This window comes from Seriola dumerili, unplaced genomic scaffold, assembly GCF_002260705.1.
Source record: "Seriola dumerili isolate Sdu_G_001 unplaced genomic scaffold, Sdu_1.0 BDQW01000442.1, whole genome shotgun sequence".
NCBI lineage: Eukaryota > Metazoa > Chordata > Actinopteri > Carangiformes > Carangidae > Seriola > Seriola dumerili.
Window position 1 is genome coordinate 433,812 of NW_019174697.1, and position 20,179 is coordinate 453,990.

A 20,179-nucleotide genomic window follows, 5' to 3' on the forward strand; every position below is an offset into this window, starting at 1 on the left:
CAGCCGCCCAAGTGTGCGCGCGCGTGCGTGCGTGCGTGCGTGTGTGTGTGTGTGTGTGTCGGCCATTTCTAAAGCCTGTTTCGTCTTTGTTGTTATCACATAAAAGACAGTGTTTATCCTCCAGGAAGCCATGTTTGCCATGTGTACATGTAAGGGAGAGGTTTTTGCAGTGAGAAATGAAAACCCCTGAACTCATCAAGCAGGCTGACTGCTGGGCTTCTTTCAAAAGGCTAATCTCTTGCAGATTCCTGATCCATGTCTTGGTTTTATAAAGGTACTCCACTGACTCACTCACAGTTTGGTATAAACCCTGATTACTTTGATAAAGGCAGTTGTGGTGCTTTTTGGTTTCCAATATATTTGAATGCTTGCGCATAGAAGATCATTCTTGACATTTTGAAATAGTACTTTGGCAAAATAATCTTGCCCACATACTAGCTCAGTGGCTTTCAACCACACAGTATTCATCATTGAATAATTCTGCTCCATCGAGGCAAAATATGAAAAAGTCTATCAATATAATGAGTATTTGTCTTCTACCCTTCCCATACAGTGCTTACTGCGTTTGAATCCAAAGTCTTTTCTCCATAAAATGTGTTTGTTTGTTCATAATAATATACATTATTGCAGGTCTTTGGTCAGTTGATTGACGAACTCCCTTGAATGTTTTATTAATATATGAATTTATTTCTCTCTCTTTGCTGTGTATTTACAGTGTGAGCAACCAGTAATTGAACCGTGAAAATCTCAACAACAAAAAAAAGATTCAAAGTCAAACAAGTTAAAGACAAATATATTTTTTTATATTTATTCAGGTTTAAATGATTAGTTTTCAAAAAGAAAAGCATAAATGGTAAAAAAAAGACAAGACTTTGTCTTTTTTTTGTTTTTGTTTTTTTTTTTTTTTTTTGTTAAATATTACACAAAATAAATAAATTTAAAGAAAAAAACATAGACTTGCTGCTGTGTTGGTGCTCTTTTGACTGAATCCTTTCGACTGCCATTTTTATCTTTCCTGCTTTTTTCTGCCTTTTCTTCTTCTCTTCTATCAGTCAGCTTTCCATCAGTACTTCCTCCTCTTTCTTCTCCTCTTGCATCTTTGCCTTCTGTCATTTCATTTCATTTTCATTTCTCCTTAATCAAGCACTTCACATGTACACAAGTCTAGAAATGTGAGTTACTAAATCACATTTTGGCACAGAAGTCGTTTCTTTTCATATTTTCTACTGTGCCTACGTATTTTATAACTTAAAACAGAAAATAATATATACATTGTATAGCAATATATCTTATTTCTTTCTTTAAAAATAGAATTGTCTTTATCCATCAGAGATAAATGTCTCTAGGTTTCCATTCTTGTCCTTCTCAGTGCATCATTCAGATCCCATTCAGATCTGTCCAATGTAGCCATCACTGTAACTCCAAAAAAAAGTCTGATACCCTGCAGTCTGCAGTGTTCTCCCATGGCTGACGTGTCCAATCATCGTGGTTGTACCACAATGGGCAGGAAGTGAGTGGCTGTGTTTTTCCTCCGTGTCTTCCTCCCCTTCATTGGCTTTCCGTTGGCGTTCAGTCCCACAAACATGTGCTTCTTCTTGTTGCGCCACTCTGCTGAAGCGTAGGTGTTGTACTTGTTCTCCTCAATGCGCTCAATCAGACGACAGTCCGGACCAAAGTCCCTCTGTGGAAGAGGAACAAGGAGTGTAAATGGGAGCACAGAGCTTATAGGTCATATTTAGTGTCTGGCATGGCTTAATATCCCTGATGATGAAGAAAAAAAAACGACTACCAAAAGTTTATCAGACAGTGCGTCTGATAATGTAATTTGTTAAAACATGAATCATCCACACAAGTCTGAAGGCTGATATACTTCTGTGGTTTGTAGTTTACAGACATGAAAGTAAATAATAAATAATGTCAGTAGATTCTTTTCTTCTAATGGAGCAGCAGTCTTCCTGTGGGTTCTTTTTAATCTTTCACTTTCATTATTACTATCCTAAATAGTGATTATTGATTGACTGGTGACTGGAAGATTGCATATTTTCATGCTTGCTAATGTTGAGGTTGTTCTTCCAAACATTGTCTGAGCTCAGAAACAACATGTTGATATTTTCATTGTTGTGATTAACAAATGGTCAGCCGTTGCTTAAGAACATTCCCCCGGGTGATGATGGGGGCAGGGAGGTTAGCGTGAGATTTGACGTCTTAGAGGTTCGGGCTCGTCGCCAGCAAAGAGCATCGTGACACCATGTTTGTGGTTTACATTACCACAGTGACCACCCACTGGTAAATGAAGAGAAAATGATCTGAGAGAGTAACATTTGTCAGTTTACTGGAAGCTGCCCTTGTGCTTAAGGCTATCGTCGCTTAAACAGCCAGTTAACTGGATGCAGTCGATATTCACGAGCAAAAATGTACTTGCCCCCACACACACACACACACACACACACACACACACATGCACAATATAACTCAGTCTCTCTCTCTGTATCTGGCCACAGCTGTTCAAATTGGTTCCAGAAGTAAAACTGAATGTTCCCAAAGCAAAATGAGAATATTTTACAGACACTGTGCAGCTTTTTTTTTACTAATGCTGGTGCTTGGTACAACCAAACAGCGTGTGTGAGCTGGCTGCCTTTCAATTAAAATGATTAGTTAAGCAGATTTAAAAGAAAAAAAAAAAAAAAAAGATCATAAATTAGATCAAATTATAGCAATGAATCATGAAAAATAATAATGTCAGGAACGTTTGAGTAAGTGACTTACTGCTCAGATCTTAAAAAGTAAAAAGAATATTACTGTTAAATTAAGAGATATGTACAGTGTTATACCCCAGACCACACACTGAATTTGTCATCCATCCTCGGTTTTCTTTGAGAATTTTATACAAATTGAATCACGGTAAAACCTAAAGGCAGTCATAATCCTTACATGTATTAATCTGGTGATAAAATGAAACAATGATTTCATTTGATTACCACTGGATAAAGAAGTCACTGTGTAAACCCATCAAGTGTAATCGAACGCCAGCCCTTCACCACCGTGCTACTGTGGTTTATGTTGCACCGAGCAGAAGACGTCATGGGAATTCAGTTTCAGGCCATGCAACAGAATGCCTCTTTTTCTTTCTTTTCTACCGTGTGTCATTTCATCTGTGGTGTGGCTCCAGAGAGACACGCTGAAAGTTTGGGTCCTTTCAAAGTAAGGGAAAGAGAAAAAAAAAAAAAGGGAGGGAGAGAATGAGATGAAGAAAAGGAGGGAGGGAGAGAAAACGGATGAAACAAGGGCCGCTCTCCCCAGAGGGACTGAAGCAGAATAGAGAAACTGCAGGATTGTGTTTCCTGTTTCTGAATGGAGTGGAGAGGAGAGGTAGATAGCAGAGAGGAGAGCTCACATTGACTAACTGCGGTTCCTATTTCTGGAATAGAGTCTTGCAGCCTTGTCCATTGTTTTAAAAGGCATTCAAGAAAAGCCACAGAGTCAAAACTTGAAAGAAAAGTGTCTCTTTTGCAAGACTTTGAGTCACTTAGATTGACAACATCATCAGATGAATTCAACCGTCATGAGAATGAAAAAATGTTCATGTTAAAAGTAGAGTAGATTTTGGATGAAAAAGTACCAGATACCACACACACGAAAAAAAAGAAGAAGCGTAGATCGCTGTGAAACGGTACTGAAACTGCTACTCACCGCTCCGTATAGCACTCCCTTCTTGTTGATCGCCAGGTAGTGGTTACTGCTGAGGCCCCTGATGGCCACCACCCCCACATCCACTGACTTGATCTCCAAAATACCTGGTGCAGCGGGGACAGAGAGACAAAGGTGTCAAAACTTTGTGTGGATCATTTCCTCAGATACAGTTGCATTCATGTACGTTGTCGGTTTCTTTCTGTTCTGCTGTCATTTACATTTTTTCTCATACCAGACAAAAATATTTACGCTCCTCAAGAGAGCTAACCATTTGTTGCAAGTGTTAGCGTTGTTACCAAGAAAACATTGCTAATCCTTCTCAGAGACTGTGGGATCTGACACACCATAGAAATAGTATTTGATTGTGTTAGCATTAGCTTAAAATGAGAGCAGGTAAATCTCGGAATGTGAGGGTTTACAAAATGGCTTAAAAGTCCCAAAATACTGCAGGAGAAACCGGCAGTTCCTTCTTCACAAGTGAACCCCAGTCTTGTCTCCCTTTTTTTTTTTTTTTTTTTTTTTTTTGTGACTGTCAGACCTCAGACCGGCCTCTTGCCCCCTGTTCATTTGCTGGTTAGCTTGTGGGCAGCATGCCCTGGGATCGAGGTGTAAGCCAGGAAAAAACATTTCTCCGTTCAGTGTTTGTTTTTCTGACCAGGGGAGCTCAGGCAGGCAGTGCAGGCAGGCAGGCACACGGACAGGACGGAGAGAGGCTTTCTGGCTGCCAGACTGGCAAGAGGTCAAGGCGTCCGTATCAGTTTTCAAGCCTGAACCAATTACTGGTTTAAGCTGTGGTCGCCGGCCCTTTCTTCTCTCATCCTAAAGTCGGTTACACCAAGCCATAAAACTATCAAGGGTTTTGAGAGGATTAGCTAAAGGGGCCGGTAGGAAGTGGAACCTGGTTGCAGGAGTAGTCAGAAGGAAGAAGTGAGAAACAGAGAGAGTAAATCCAGAGAATCTCTAGAGGTCTATTATTGTCATTCTTGAGCTTTTTTTAGACAGTTTCCTGTTTGAGTAATGAGTGATGGACTGCCTCATGCATTGCTAAAAAACAAACAAACAAACAAACAAATGCACATAGTTGTAGGTTTACCTAAAAAATAAAATAAAAAAAAAATGTGGAAGAAATGGTGATGAGGAGAAGCTAGGGAATGTTTAAAGATCACGCAATGACTTTGTTCTTTAAGCTTCAGATTCTCATATAAATTATACCTGTCTTTTGACCAGATGCCCCTTCCCTGCCTTTGTTCAAACTCTCTCATCCTTAGACAGATTTGCAACATCCTGCAGCCCTGGTGTGAGTTCTGTGAAGATGAAGGGGGATGAAGGTTGGGGAGCCTTGTTGTAGCTACAGATGGAGACATCCGAGAGCATCTGCATGCTGACTGCTGTGTTGTACAGCTGTAAATCCTAATTCTGAACCTTTTATATATTCAGATATATTTCTTTCTTGGACTGTCTTTCTTGCTGCATTTACATATATATCACCACGAAACTGCAAGTGTCACTGTTGACTCTCTCTAGTATCTGCACTGAGAAAACATTGAGAAATAAGCAAAAGGAGACAGTCTTGCATTTGTCTTGCGGAGCATAAAATTAATTTGTTTTGCACTAACAATTTTCCATCTTGTCTGTGTTGTTGTTTTGGTTTTTTTTTAAATAGTTTTAGGCCTTGTTTCTTTTTGTTAAATGTTGGTCTTGGCTGAAGAACACTGGCATTAATCTATCCCCTCAGTTCCCTTATTTGGTCAATAAAAGCTTGCTCAACCTCTAAAATTGAAGAAGATTTCCGTGGCTCACAGTGCATCATGTTGGCTCGTTATATTAAGTTCATTACTCATACAGACGTGTACCACAACACTGATCTATCAGGTTCAAAATGTTCCATCTCGCTGCACCACAGCTGACATTTCTGAGCTGTGATCCGTCAAAATAAGATCTGTCTGTGTTGCACTAAAGGCCGGTCCACCTGTTCAAACCCTTTTTCCCTCCTCCCGTTTGATGTGGTTTGTGAAAAACCAAAAGCACAGGGCTCTTTTATGGCCGCTTTACCAGTTACCAGAAGCAGCCCGTCTGCCTGCGAGTTAAAAGGCCAGGCTGCAACAAAAGGCTTAGATTGCAACAACAGAGTTTATGGCAACGGAGACGGAGAAAAACAGGACCTGAGCTTGTATCACTGCAGACGCTCACATCAGGACACAGATGCAGTCATGCGAACACATTTAAACAATAAGGTTCAGCCTCTGGTACTGGGCCCACATTGCACTTAGAGCTTTATTATTTTACTCTCTAATTCGACACCTTGTCTTATTGGTATCTTGAGTCTGTTAATGTATTTTTCTCTTTTCTCACTTTTTCCTAAAAAAAAAAAAAAAGGGAACACTCTGTTTTTCTCCCTCCGTGTGGCCCCTGGATCTCAGCCCAGCATATTAATTATGAATATATGTTTTTGAGTGCAAAGAGAAAAAGTTTTATGACCTAACACTGAAAACACAAATAGCACAGGGTTCACTTAATATAAAAGGCATGGACATTTTCCGCTATCAACAACCGACCAAGGGCAAACACCTGTGTGTAACAGGGCAACACTACAACTTTCATAAAAACAAGCCAAAAGGCGTCTTTGCCAGTCAAACCCCAACCATAACACTGACGGAGCTACAAGTACAAATAAACACAGCCTGGCTTTCTAACAGTAAGAAACTGTTCATTGACCACTTCATAAAGACCACTACGTTGTTTCATGGGTTTTGTAATGAAAGTCCATTGCCTTTTTTAAAAGTACATTGCAAATCAGACACACCGTAAGCAGAAGGTAGAGACACAACAGCAGCTTTCATAAATTTGAGCCAGTTTGCAAGATAATTCACTCAGCCTCACTAACCAGCTCTCCATCTAAATGTAGCAAAATTTAACCAAAAAAAAAAATACTGAAAGAAAAGAGCAACAAGATGAATTGGAAAAAAAAAAAAAAAAAAGTGCCAGTCAAACCTCAAATGGAGAAAAACAGTGTAGAAAACCAGCTGGAAAATGTTTGTGTTTGTTTTTTGTATTCATTTGCGGTTCGTTAGAGCATCTTCATCAGCTCACACAGACCTGAAGTTTTCTTCTGCAGTTACTTTTCATCTCTTTAGTGGATGTTGAAGCCGCATGTCTCATGTACGTCATGATGTATTTGCTGAGTCTTTCTTTTGAACTTTTGCACATTTAGCTTTTATCAATAAGCCGACTTGCCCACCTCTGCCAAGTATAACAGATATTTTGTGATATTTCAAGGCGTTTCCACTTTTTTTGACAATGTGCAGAGAAACACTTACACTTACTGTCTCTCATATCTCTCTCTTGCTTCATCTCCACTGTCTCCTTTGATTTTTTCTCTCTCTCTCTCTCTTCCTCACATCAGTGCTCCTTTGGCCTCCATCTTTATTCCTTTTCTTTGTGCTCTTATCTTCACTCTGTTTTCCCTCATGGTTAACCCCACAATTTTTCTTCCTCTTCCCTGAAGACCTCAGTCTATTAATGTGACTGACGACTGACTGTGTCTCATCATCCCAATAAGATCTGTAGCTTGACAACGCACCGGCAGGAGTTTGAGTTTTGTATAAAACATGGTTGGAGGAGTCTACGGTTCTTCAGTTTGACATGAAGCTCACTTCAATTCTTTGAGAAATATTTCTCTTTTATTAAAGTATGTTTTGGGGTTTTCCATGCCTTTTTATTAGAGAGTCAAAAGTAGTGAGATGACAGGAAGTGAGAGAAGAGCGAGGAGGAAAGAGATGCAGTCAGAATCACACCCTAGTCCACCCCACGTTGAAAAATGTTTCTGATGAAGAAGACTGTCATCACTTCAGACACCATCGGGATTGGTCAGTAGGGTTACTAAACGTAACTGAAAGCTTCTCAGAGAGGCTTTCTAAAGAGCCGCTTTTATACTTTTGCCTGGGTGGTTCTCAACACTGACTCAGTCATGTTACACTGTTTCTACTGGAGCAGGATGTTCTGCTACTCTCTCGATCTCTACAAGCGTGTCGTCAATCCACCATCTGTTCAGTCCACTATCCTTCAGTTGCACCATGCGTTTATTGATATACTACATTATTTCATGAATGTAGGTAACTTTAAGACTATACGATACTTTAAAAAGAGCCACAAGTTTCCAACTGTTGCTGACAAGCAGTACATTGAAATTGGATGTGCCCCCCCCCCCCCAAATTTATTCCATAGAAGCATTAAAATATGAATTTTTGTTCAATATATTCAAAGTGTAACAAACGCAATTTAGGATTAAAACAACTGATCAGTTTTGAGAAAAATGTACAGCTGTGAACAGTAGACCCTGGCTTTGGTAACTCAATTATTTTTCCAATGACCACACACACAATCACATGTATATACATTAAAAAGCATACCCATAGACACGCACACACACAAGAACACCCACGCACACACACGCACACACACACATACACAGGAACACACACATGCACAGACCTCCCGCCGACCCCCGGCTGGCCCCTCTGGAAACACGGGCAGTGAGACTCCAGCTGAACCTAAAGGTTAAGGGAGGTTGTGAAAATGTTTCCACTGTTTATCCAGGGGCTTTTTTGAAGATTATACTGCGGTTGTTCACATTGTGACCTCGACGCGGTGACCAGCTGTGAGCAGGTCTACTGCGTGCCTGCAGCCCGGAGAGGTCTCACTCTGCATTGTGAAATATTGTCACTTGCGGACTAGTTTGTGTCATGAACTCCCCTCAGTGCGAGGAATGGAAATGGTTTGGGTTCTTTTATTCTACGTCCAAAGCTCAGATATTTGGATGAACCCTTGACTTTTCCGGTTGTTTTTCTGCAGCGACTAATTCTCTCGCTTTTTTTTTTGGATGTGAAATATAAATGCAATGTTCAAAAAAACAAAATTTTCACGAAGCAAAAGTGGAAGCACTATTATGTATTGTTTTTAAGATTTAATATCTGATATGCATCAGTTGAGGTCTAAACACTAAGATCATTTTTTTCTTTGAAACTATGCAACAGAGTGACTGACAACATGCTGTATTCACTGCGACATGAAAGTTTGCATCCATGCAACCGCCAAAATCCCTGCCAGAAAAAAATAGATAAATAAATAAAAGATACAAAAGAAGAATAGAGGAATTCAAAGAATAAATAGACCACCAATGTGTTTAAATCAGATACGAACTGAAAATATTAAACTATTCTGCTCTATTTGACCATATAAATACAAAACACAATGAGCAAAATGCATTTTTAAAAAAAAGTTATCTCGACCGCTGCTGCGTTTGAGGCCACTTGTGGTTTTATCATATTTCCTTTGCATTATTTTTTCTTTCATGGAGTTTGGTTGAATATTTCTTTGAAGTCTGAGAGAAAACAAACATTTCTCACTTGTGCAGTTTGCTTGGCGAGTGCCGGTGAAGATATTGGGTTGGAGTAGAAACTGCTGTATTGTGAGGAGCGTTGAGGTATTGGTTTGGACTGATGTGGTTGACAACAGTATCATCCTGTGCTAAGTGGCCACATCAAAGCGCGCCTGGCCGACAGTTTTGACTGAAGCTGAGAAAACAGAGGCCTGTTTCTGATTTGCAATATGGCCAAAATTGTTTTACAAATACAGTTTTTGGTAAATTGTTTTTTTTTTTCATAATTTGTTTTGGATGTCTTAAATTTCAGGATTCTAAATCCTATTAAGTAGATAATAATATGCTCTTTAAATAGTTTTTCCACTAGTAAAATTGCTCTATTTGACCTGCACTCGCTTTATTATTTAGCTTATTCTTGCCTCCATATTGGTTTTATTTCCTTCCCTGATGGTAACACTCACATCACTGTCTTCCTCAAAAATAGCCATTTCCGCACAGTGTTCAAGCTGTGTGCGATTTCAGGCCTCGTTGATCTGAAGTGCCAAAAGAAAAACAAACCCAGATTATTCCGAAATCGCACAAAACGGATCACCTGAGTGAAAACCCTGTTTGAAATACCAGAGGTTTCAGCCTGCCGATAGCATTAAATTTCGTCTGCGCGGCTCATCATTCCAGTCGGCATAATTCGAGATCACTTTACCGAGCGCAGCAAGACCCAAGCAAGTTATGTCACACACGTTTAAGAGCAGCTGGGAGGAAACCAACAGAAATTCACAGTGATGTTAATGGTGATTTGAGCGAAAGGTGAAAAAAAAAAAAAAAACGTAACCACCTGAGATATTGTGATGCCTTTCACACAGTTGACTTTGTAACATGATAAAGTGCCAAAGCTGCCAGTTTCTGTCAAAACATTTCACAGGCCTGACACGGCAGGAGTTATGTTTTCAGGCAAAGTGCTGTGACGGTTGTCTGCATTTCGCACATTTTTCATTTACAGTTCAGCTGCCAGTGCGATGTTTCCCAACTGTTGTGGTTTGCATTGTTGGCATTGGACTTTGAGCTTCAGAAATCTTGTTATTTTACACCACAAATATTATGCACCGACATGTACAAGTATTATTCACTTTGTCACATGCAGCTTTCTCTCTTTGTAGCGACCTTACTTTTCTTTGTCTTTCCTCACTTACAGTACTCACACACACACACACACACACACACACACACACACACACACACAGAGAGAGAGTAATTAGCTGGCATTCCTGCCTTCTCTGTTCAAACGGCCAGGCTGTCCAGATGCCTCTCTGGACTCTACTCTGAGCTCTCAGCTTTACCTTTGATGACTCCATTAAGAGCCTCACTTTCGTGGTGTGTGTGTGTGTGTGTGTGTGTGTGTGTGTGTGTGTGTGTGTGTGTGTGTGTGTGTAGCAGGGTTGGGGGGAGTGAGAGAGTATGGAGGAGAGCAGGAACATGAGGTGTGTGTGTGTGCACATGGTCTATCTATATGGCAGCAGCCCTGGATGTTATCTGTCACAGATGCTGTTCTTCACCTCCCACTGCTTTACTGACCATGAATTCTGCCTGTTCACATGCACCAGGCCGAAATGACACTTTCAGTATTAGGCTTCCAATGCATTTTTCAGCATCGCTACTGGAAGACAAAAACATCTGATGTTTGTTGTTTTTAGGTTTCTAAAAGACGTAAATGTAAAAGGGCTTCAGTGGCAGCTATTATTTTCTTGATTAATTGATTGGTCAGTTTAAAAATTGTCTGATCAACTGTCCAAAATCAAAAATTTACAATGATGTAAAATATTAAGGTTTTATATAAAATGTGATTTTCACCTCGGTAAAAAGTTGGCGTTTGTTTTTCTTCTGCAGGAGCCCAGTTTAAAGTATAGAGTTGTGTCATGGACTGCTTGGATAAAGCTTTAAAGAACATAGAGAGGAAACCTGAAACGGCCTCTGATAATGTTGGAGGTGAAGCAGTTAAACTACAGAATGTTTGCATCATAGATTTTTTCTTTTATGAGTTTAATATTTGACATTTATTTTTGCTTAAGTTTCTTTCAAAGATTTTCTTTACATTCACAATGAAATAATCTGTAGAACAAAGCCGTACTGGCTCCACTCTTGGCTGACTTTACACAGTATTACGACATTAAACCGCAGAGATGAGCGTACTGCTGACATGGCAAATACTGCACTTTCCAGTTCGTAACTGTAAATGATGCTAACAACTTTCCTGTCACTGTTTACACCAGAGTGAACATTGCTGTGATTCTGTTTTGCAGTTTGTTGTCAGATGTAATCACTTGTTATTTAGACAACAGCAAACTGTTGGATTATTGTTAGGGACATCCCAGAGATGAGCCAAGAACTGGGCTGAATGGGCAACATGTCGGCATTCATACAGTAAATACCTCTCTATGTTAATAATATGGACTCTGCGGGCTTGTGTAAAACCTCAGGAATATGACTCCGTACTCCCAGATATTTCATTGAGATGATGATTCACACTAAAGCTTGATAGCTGATAGTTTAGTATCTCCTCCTGTTCTCTCTCGTTTTCTCCCTCTCTCCTGGATCCGTATGATTGTACTCTGCAAGAATCCTCCACATAACATAAACAATGAAAAAGGCCGTCCATCAAAACAAAGATGTCCAACTCAAGATTCTTTGCGGATAGTAATCGACTCTTGATGTCTGGAGCCATTTTCTCTTCAGAGAGCCGGAGCGCTCCAGAGCGGCGGAGGATCTTACGGAAACATGATTTGCTGCTGAAAGACTTTTGTTTAAGGTGGTGCCTGAGTGGTGGGGTTTGTGGCAGGGCTGCCTTGGTCTGCCTACAGAAATCTGGCTCCTATTTCAGTCTTGTTGTAGCTGACACATTAATGGACAGGGGAGTGAATTGATGGGAAAATATCAAGCGGCGATGACATGAAATATGTAAACAGTGATGGAAAAATGAGACGGATCCTGTCATTGTCCTCAGTGACTCCTGGCAAAAACACAAACACGGCTTTCAAAAGTCTAGAACTGCACTTTAGCAAGGGAGAAATATCTTCAGCAAATATCTTGATGGGAAAACTGTGGATGGTTGTTCTGACTAATTCTAGCTCTGCATGTGTCTTCCTAACACATCCAAAGCGTAAACACACACATGCTCTATGAATGACCCTGTACGGGCTGTAATGAGGTCAAAGGGCACTCATACATCTGGACCTCTAGACCTTCACACTCATCCCTGTGTGTGAGATAGTGCTGACGAAGAAATGCAGGGAGAGGCAAGAAGTAGAAATCATTGTCTGTCCATTTTGGAGGTCAAGTATTTCAGCTAATCATTTTTGCGAGGATTCCGTTTTTATTACTACAGTTATTTACAATAACATATAGACCATCAATGAAATAAACTTAGCAGTCTTGAGATGAAAATGCCAAAGTTAAATGAGCCTGGCCAGAGAGTTTGTGTAACAACTCAAACTGGAGACTTTGAACGTTTCTGATTTTGTCTAATTTTTTTTTTTTATCAGAGACAACAAGTTGATAATTGTGACAGCAGAAAAACGGAGGAATGCTTCCTCACTTGTATCATCTGTTTTAGGGTGTAACCGCCACCTCGACACATGTATGTTTCCTCGGTGCAAAGGCCTGATTTCTGGGACTCGCATTAAGTTTTGTCCCAAACTGAGCATTTCAGACTCGAGGCATCAAAGATCCCGCAATAGCTTATGTGAAAGCTTGCAGTACATTATTGATGCTTTGGCTTGGTTTCATTGTCATAAAGTTATTTCTAAATGTATGGGGTAAAATACAATTGCTCTTATGTAAGATGATCAATATTATGTAATGTTTCTGCTGATCCTAGACAGCTCTGTTTGCTCCGTAGATTCCAGTAAAAAGAGTCGTGAATCAGAGCTGACATGATTTGATCCAGACTCCTGCTGCACTTCAGATATGAACAAAACATCACCATGAAGAGTGTTGTATGTAATGAAATATGTTTTATCTGAATTCATCAAAGCTGTTCCCCCCATATGGGCAGATTGTTGCCTATTAGATGATTGATTTCTTCTCCACTCATCAGGGCTACTTCCTGTTTGCTTCAACCACAAGCAGAGTTAATGTTAGTGTGATCAGAGGAAAGTTCATAGGAGATGAAATATAGGAGGTGTGCAGGTAGTATATGTGTGTTGTATTGTTGTATTCAGAGTAATGCTGAATGTAATAGTTGATGTTAAACTTGATCCTGGCGGCTTCGTGAGTGCTCGACAATAAGTTCAGCATTTCCTGAACAAGCTTGTGCAGTGAAATTTGCGCACCACTTTTATTTACGGCCGTTGGAGATGGGGAGTCCATGAAGATGTCAAAATAACTTTGAATGAAAAGCAACACTGACACTAACCTCTGGTGCATCCAGTACCTCCTCATAACTCTCTTTTATGGGCCACACTGTTACCTTTTCCCACGAGAACCCTAAACACGCTCATCAAGGAAAGAAACGGGGAGAGTAAGGCAGCAAAGTAAAGAGATCTAGAAACAAAAAAGGGGGAAAAGACTGGGAGTAATTTCAATAAAATATAAAAGAAAAAATCCGAAAAGGCGAGCACTTGCTATATTTTTGTTTTTGAGTCAATCTTGCTGAGTCACTGGAGGTTTATAAAGGGAGAGGAGAAAGATGAAGAACTGGTTGTGGTTCTGAAAACATAATTCAGATGTTTCAGAAAGACAAATACATGTATTAGAAGACAAAGCGACTGACATTGACATTTCTTTTCGCTTTTTTTGTTATTTGGAGTGTAACTTAACTCTAAGTTGGTATTTTTTTTTTTCCTAATACTCCAGTTTTCTCAAAACAAGTAGAAAAATCTGTCAGTGGAGTGAAATAATTTTAACATTTCCAATACAAATCAACTCTTTCCTTAAATTTTGTAGAAACAAGGGTAATTTGTCTGTAATTTAGAGCAGTGATCTGCCTTCTTTTGTTTTGTTTCAAGATTTTGGCGCACACCAAACTGATCTTGTATTGGAAAGAGGCTGAAACTATCTTACTGAACTGACAGATTTATTTCTCTTGTTTTAAAGAAGAAAAAAAAAGTTGTATTTATTGGAAATACAAATGTATTTTTTCACACAAGAATTATTAATCAGAATGTCGACGTTAAAGAATGTGAAATTTATATCCACTAGCTACATCACATAGCGAGCAGTGGCAGAGTAACAGAAGAAACAGCCAAAAGTGATGCACTGTGTGTAGTGCTGACCTTTCCATCAACAAAGCTTCCTGACTTGGGTCAATAGGTAGAGGTCAAAGTAGAGGGGGCAGACCTGTGTAATTAGCCTGGACATGGAAAACCTGCACTAAATCAGAATAACGTCCCATGTATTAGACTATCCATAAATTGTGGAGTGTTCGATTCATTCACGTCAGTGGGTAACGTGTTCACTGTGATTAATGGTAACAATAAGTATGTGTGGCAGCTTTTACAATCCAGGTGGCCTCAGTGAGAATCAAAGCTCCAACTATAGTCAAGTTGGCACCGTTCATTACTAATTGAGCTGCGCACCACCACAAGTCTGTGGTGCAACTGCAAACACATGTCCATTTCTTTCATTGCTTTATTCATTTGTTTGTAAACACGATGTGACAGTCTGTGGAAAACACGGAGGAAAGAAAACAAGGACAGTTTTGTTGCTTATGGTCAGTGGCAGGATCAATGCTAATCACGTGACAGCCCAGCAGGATTTCCATATTTAGACTCGGAGCGCCTCATCTTGAAGGACTTATGATGTGAGATGGATAGATGGGCACTGATCACACAAACACAAATAGACAAACACTGGCACGCACTAGCGAGCACAGATTCACAACTCAGGCACTAAACCTAAACTCGGAGTGACGCGCCGCCCGCAGCTTTGACAAGATGATTAGAATGGCTCGGCTGTGAGGAGAACCTCGACCCCAGAGCCGGACCTAAAACTTCTTCATCACCTCTGACACCATCTAATGACACTCATTTGCAATCTGACCTCCTGAACATTACCAGACTACTAGACCATGACAACCACACTAATAACTGCTCCCTCACTTTTTTTTCCTTCAATTTATTGCTTTCCTAAAACATTTCTGACAATGAGCTGTTTAGCCACATTCTACATATGCAACTCCTGAGTTCGCTTTGACACACTGGAGCAATTCCAGCACCCTGCAGTATGAAGGTATAGAATATGGATATTGCAAGCTAGCTATGCTTTATCTCAAAAGAGCCATGTGTCTCTGATAAGCACATAAAGGCCTGAAACCTGCATCAGAGGACTAATTTACCCAAAAATCTGTGCAGTTGTTTCCGTTGTAACACTCTTAATCCTATACAGGATAAATGACCAATGGTTGTAATCTGTAGCATATAAGAATAATCCAAAAAGCGCATTGAAAACTAAGACATTTACAAACACATTAGGCGCCTGAGCAGGAATGGTCATGCAGGGAAAAAAAAACATGATGTCAAATACCACATCAGTGTTCTCAGTTAGGGGAGGAGAATTTAATTATGTTCTGGTTGGTTTAGTTTGAAGGGTAGAATTTGTTCTCTGCTGATTTTAAAGCGCATGCAAAATAGCAGGAGGTGGCGCATTAGTATACGCATACAAACTGCTGTACATGCAAGCTTGTGCACAGATGCAGACACTACAAATGCAGGACATGGGCTATAGTGCGATGGTGTGCGGACACACATGATTTAATCATTGTTTCATCAGAGTTTGGCTCTGATGAAACAATGACAAAATATCACCAAATTTCCTCCCATCTTTTAATCTGACACATGTTTTACATCTGCACTTGCTGTCAGGTAGATGCAGCTTGATGAAATGTCTGCTAAACATGCTGCCAGGCTAAACTATGGCCTGAAAGGTTTGGCTTCCATGGCCAAGTCCTCATATTTAAGATATTTTTTTTTTCCTCTAGAAAGTTCTTACCTATTTCCCACAACAATCACGTGGCCAGAGCTGTTGAAATTGATGGATTGTGCCTCTAATGCCATGACCTGATGCCATTATAGTTAGTGACACGTTGCACCCTAATGGTTGAACTCTTTATATGCATGTGTGTAAAAGTGTGCGCGCATGTGTGTGTGTGTGTGTGTGTGTGTGTCAGAGAGGACTGCAGGCAAGGGGAGGGAGGAAGAGACGCTAATTGAAATTCCTTCAGCCATGTCTGGCAGAGCCTTGGTGTCTGAGTGGCACACACACACACACACACACACACACACACACACATACACATATTCACACTGGCCCTGGCCCTAATAAAAGTGGGCTTTGCCATATGGAGGCCATGTGCAAGACTGGCCTCTCTGTGCTCAAGCGTGTGTGTGCGTGCGTGTGTGTGCATGCTCTCAGCAGGAGAGGCTTGTACAGCACCACAGACCCACAGACAGATGCATACAAACCTATGACATGTGTATGAAGGTGTGTGAGTGATAAAGATCCATTTATGAAGATTACATTCCCAGACGCTCATGCAAATTAAAACACATGCAGTAGACATAATGCAGCAGGAGCCTGTTGTATAATCTGAAAGAAATTAGTTTGTGTTTTGGACGTCACCCATCTCATTCTGTGAACTGGGAAACTCTGGGCAGGTAAATGTGGGAGTAATGTTCTGTTCTCCCTCAACAACTACTGTCAACGTGCCCTTAGGCGATGCAGCTACTCTGAGCTGCTCTGAGGCCAGAGGACTGTGGCAGTCCTGGAGAACTTCCAGATGTGTTTAACTAGAAGATAAAGATGTGGACTACAGAATGATAACAGCTGATTTTCTGTTCTGGATCAGTCATAAATGATTACGATGACCCTTACAAGCCCTTAAACATATTTGCCAGTTGTTTGCGAGTGTACAGATTGGATTCTTTGTTGAGGTTTGCATGCTATCATGCAGCATGCTCCACAAATTTATATTGATGCATGTTCAAAATCTGCATTATAAGTCCATATGCCTTATAAAAGATTTTGCAAAATGTGTGCTTGTTGCATCCATTCATGCAGACATATTTTTCTCTCCCTCAAAAACTACAGTTCAGGTAGGTCCAGGTGCTTTAAAGGTACCAGTAGAGTCTCTAAGTACTCAGCGGTGGAAGACTAAGCTGGGAGTCTACCCAGTGTGAAAGAGTGTAACTGTGTGAATGTAAGGCTGAGTGGTGCTGACAAAAGAGCATGTGTACTAAGTGACCTTTCTCAGGATAAATAAAGGTTAAAATCATATTTCACAGCCCGCAAAATGCACGACCAGAAAAAGGAGCCGGAATCGCATGCTTATTACTTTACATCTGAGTCCGTATAACCTCACACTTAGCATATGCCCACTGCTATTATAGCTGCAGCACAATAGCAGCAAGGAGTAAGTCTACTTGTCATTCTCCCCAGGGGTTTGGTAATAGCTGTGTTTTAGATATTTCCTCAAAGAGGAAGAACCTTCTCTGGGCAATTTCTAATTGGTTCCAGTAGATCATCTCTCTTTTTTTTTATCTGCCTGGCTTACTCATTTTGTTTTCTCCTCTCCTCTCCTCTCCCACTCTCCTACTGTCATGCTGCCTTTTCCCAAACTCTGTAGTCTGGCAAATATGCCTGCTTCTACACATGGTGTAAAGGCTGAAAAGCACGCAGCTCTGTTTTTTGTTCTTTTGCCCAGTCACCTGTCTTAATGTGCACGGTTGCCTAGGTGGGCAAAACAGAAACATTACTCTCCACAGATTAACACATGAGCCGGGATGGGAGGCTGAGGTGTGTTTTCCTTTACAGATATGGGTATAAAGATATTTAAACCCAGTAGCGTGGACTTCCCTTTGCGTTTAACTGCTCTCCTAACAATTTTTAGTGCAACTAGATACCCAGTAATAGCCTGCTTTCTTGTTCTCATAAATTGCTGCGCTTTTTTAAATTTGTAGAACAAATGAAACACATTTAAACACATAACAAGGTTGACTTACTGTATGGATCGTCCTCACTTTTGGTGCCATTAACTGTTCCTTTCTTGTCAATGCGAAGGAAGAATTTCTGGTAGGAGAACAGTTTCCTCTGGCGCACATCTCCTTGTAGATGGTTGTAGCTGCTCCGCACGTGGCGCCCGACGACTGTCGCGGAGGACGATGATACGTTGGTCGCCCGTGGCAACCTCGCAGAGGATGCGTGCAGAGGTGCGGGCGATGAGGAAGGTGACGGGTGTGGGACGAAGAACTGAGGAGGCGTCCCTCCCGGTGCATTCTGGTTCTTTCCAGAGTCTGACGGCGATGATGAAGCGGACAGGGGCGAGGAAGAGGAGGGTCCGAGCAGGAGAAGCAGGAGAAGGAAGGTGAGGGAGAGAAGGAGTGAAGGAGGTCTGCGGCAGGGGCAGGAGGAGAACCAGGCGACCGGTGCACCTTGTGTCACTGTCCATCTACACATGGTAGTGGAGCTGGGAGAGCTGTGGAGGTGCTCAGGGGCTGGGGCATGCTGAGCTGGGTGCGGGGAGAGGGAAAGAGAGTGGGAGAAACTCCCCCGACCGACCGACTACACCTCCTCTGTTTGGGGACCCACAACCTCACCGGGACTGTGGTATGAAAACCTGTGGAACGGCTGGGTCGGAGACTGACAAGGCTGTGGCAGATGTGATCAGAGATTCTTGGTAGCAGATGTAGAGTTGTCAGTAATGTTAATGGTGATGGATGCTGTTGCTGGTGGTGGGGAAGCCCGCAGTGTTGTGGCTGACTCTGCTGTGGTCCCCGGTGCTGGTTATTCCTCAGAAGCGCAGCAGGAATGCGTCAACATCCATAACTCAGATCACCTCGCAATGGGAACAACCAGGGGCTTGCCTCAAAGACCTCTCGCCTCCTCCTCTCTCTCCTCCTTACACCGCCGCTTTTTGCTCCTGGTTCACACACACACACACTTGCACACACACACTCACACTAAAAATCCCTTTTTTTGAGTCCTAATGTACACCTACAATCTCGCATCCAAAGACACACACAATGAAAATGTCAGTTCATTCATATATGCTACTAAAATCTACTCCACACACATGTCCCTAACCATGTATCTCCTCCAGTCCTGGGAGGGGGATAACAGGAAGGCGGAGGAGGTCTGGATAAAAGATGCCAAGTGTGTTGAGTACAAAATGAATAAATAAAAACAGGAAGTCAAAAAAAAAAGGATTAATGCTGCTTCTCATAAAATGTCCAATGTGAGAAATCCACGCAAGGAGGGCCACAAAAAGAGTCAGAATCCAGACTTTCTTCTCTTCTTCTCTCTCTTTCTCTTTGTTTCTCTTGTTTTGTCGGAGCTGGTTTGAAGTCACTTGAGTGTGTAACTGAGCCCGGGAGCTCTCGTCTTTCTGCCCTCTCTTGTTGTGCGTCTGTCAGTGAGCTGAGCTCCCTATCTCTCCTCTGTCCTTGCCTCTCGGAGTCTGAGCGCTGGAGCAGTGTGTTGCCTCTCTTCTTTCCTTCTGTGTGTGGCTCCCTCTCCTTTGGCCCCCTCCCTCTTTCCTTTGCCTCTCCCTCTCTCCTATCTCTATCAGCAGTGCTCCCTCTGGTTATCTGGTTAGTTTCTCTGAGGTGACTGAATCTTGTCTTTCCTTTCACCTTATTTATCTGCTGCAGTTCGCCAGATGTCATCTCTTAGTGTAATTGGATGTCTGTGAAAACCACTTGGCTTTGAAGAGCTGTGTGCATTTATGTGTGCGTGCATGTGTGTCTGCACATGTACGTGTGTGTGTGTGTTTGTGTGTGTGCGTGTGTGTGTGTGTGTTTGTGTGTGTGTGTGCGCACAGGGTTGGGGGGGGGGGCTGTCCCACCCCATTTTCTCTTTCCCTCCCTCCCCGTCGTTTCTCTGTCTCCTCCCCTTTCCAGACCAAACCCCACCAGTTGAGCAGAGCAGGTCCAAAAGAAGGAGAGAGAGTCTTTCCTTCATACCTCCCTCCTGTTGCAGTACTGTTTGGCCCATCTTTCTCATGTTTTGTCTTCTTGACTAGGGCTGGGTATTGTTTGAATTGTTTCAATACTAGTGCTGATAATATACCTGATTTTTGGATCTTCTGCTACCAATATAATACTTTGTGTCTATTCACAAAATACC

General features: G+C 41.5%; 1 protein-coding gene across 1 annotated transcript; it reads right to left on the reverse strand.

Moving 5' to 3' along the window:
- Positions 1-1,414: 1,414 nt before the first annotated feature.
- Positions 1,415-19,719, reverse strand: LOC111234149 (fibroblast growth factor 10-like). Its single transcript, XM_022762090.1, has 4 exons — positions 19,687-19,719; positions 18,058-18,616; positions 3,691-3,794; positions 1,415-1,681 (listed from the first exon to the last, which is right to left on the reverse strand). The coding sequence occupies exons 1-4, from the start codon at positions 19,717-19,719 to the stop codon at positions 1,481-1,483; spliced, it is 897 nt and encodes a 298-aa protein (XP_022617811.1). The 3' UTR covers positions 1,415-1,480.
- Positions 19,720-20,179: the final 460 nt, after the last annotated feature.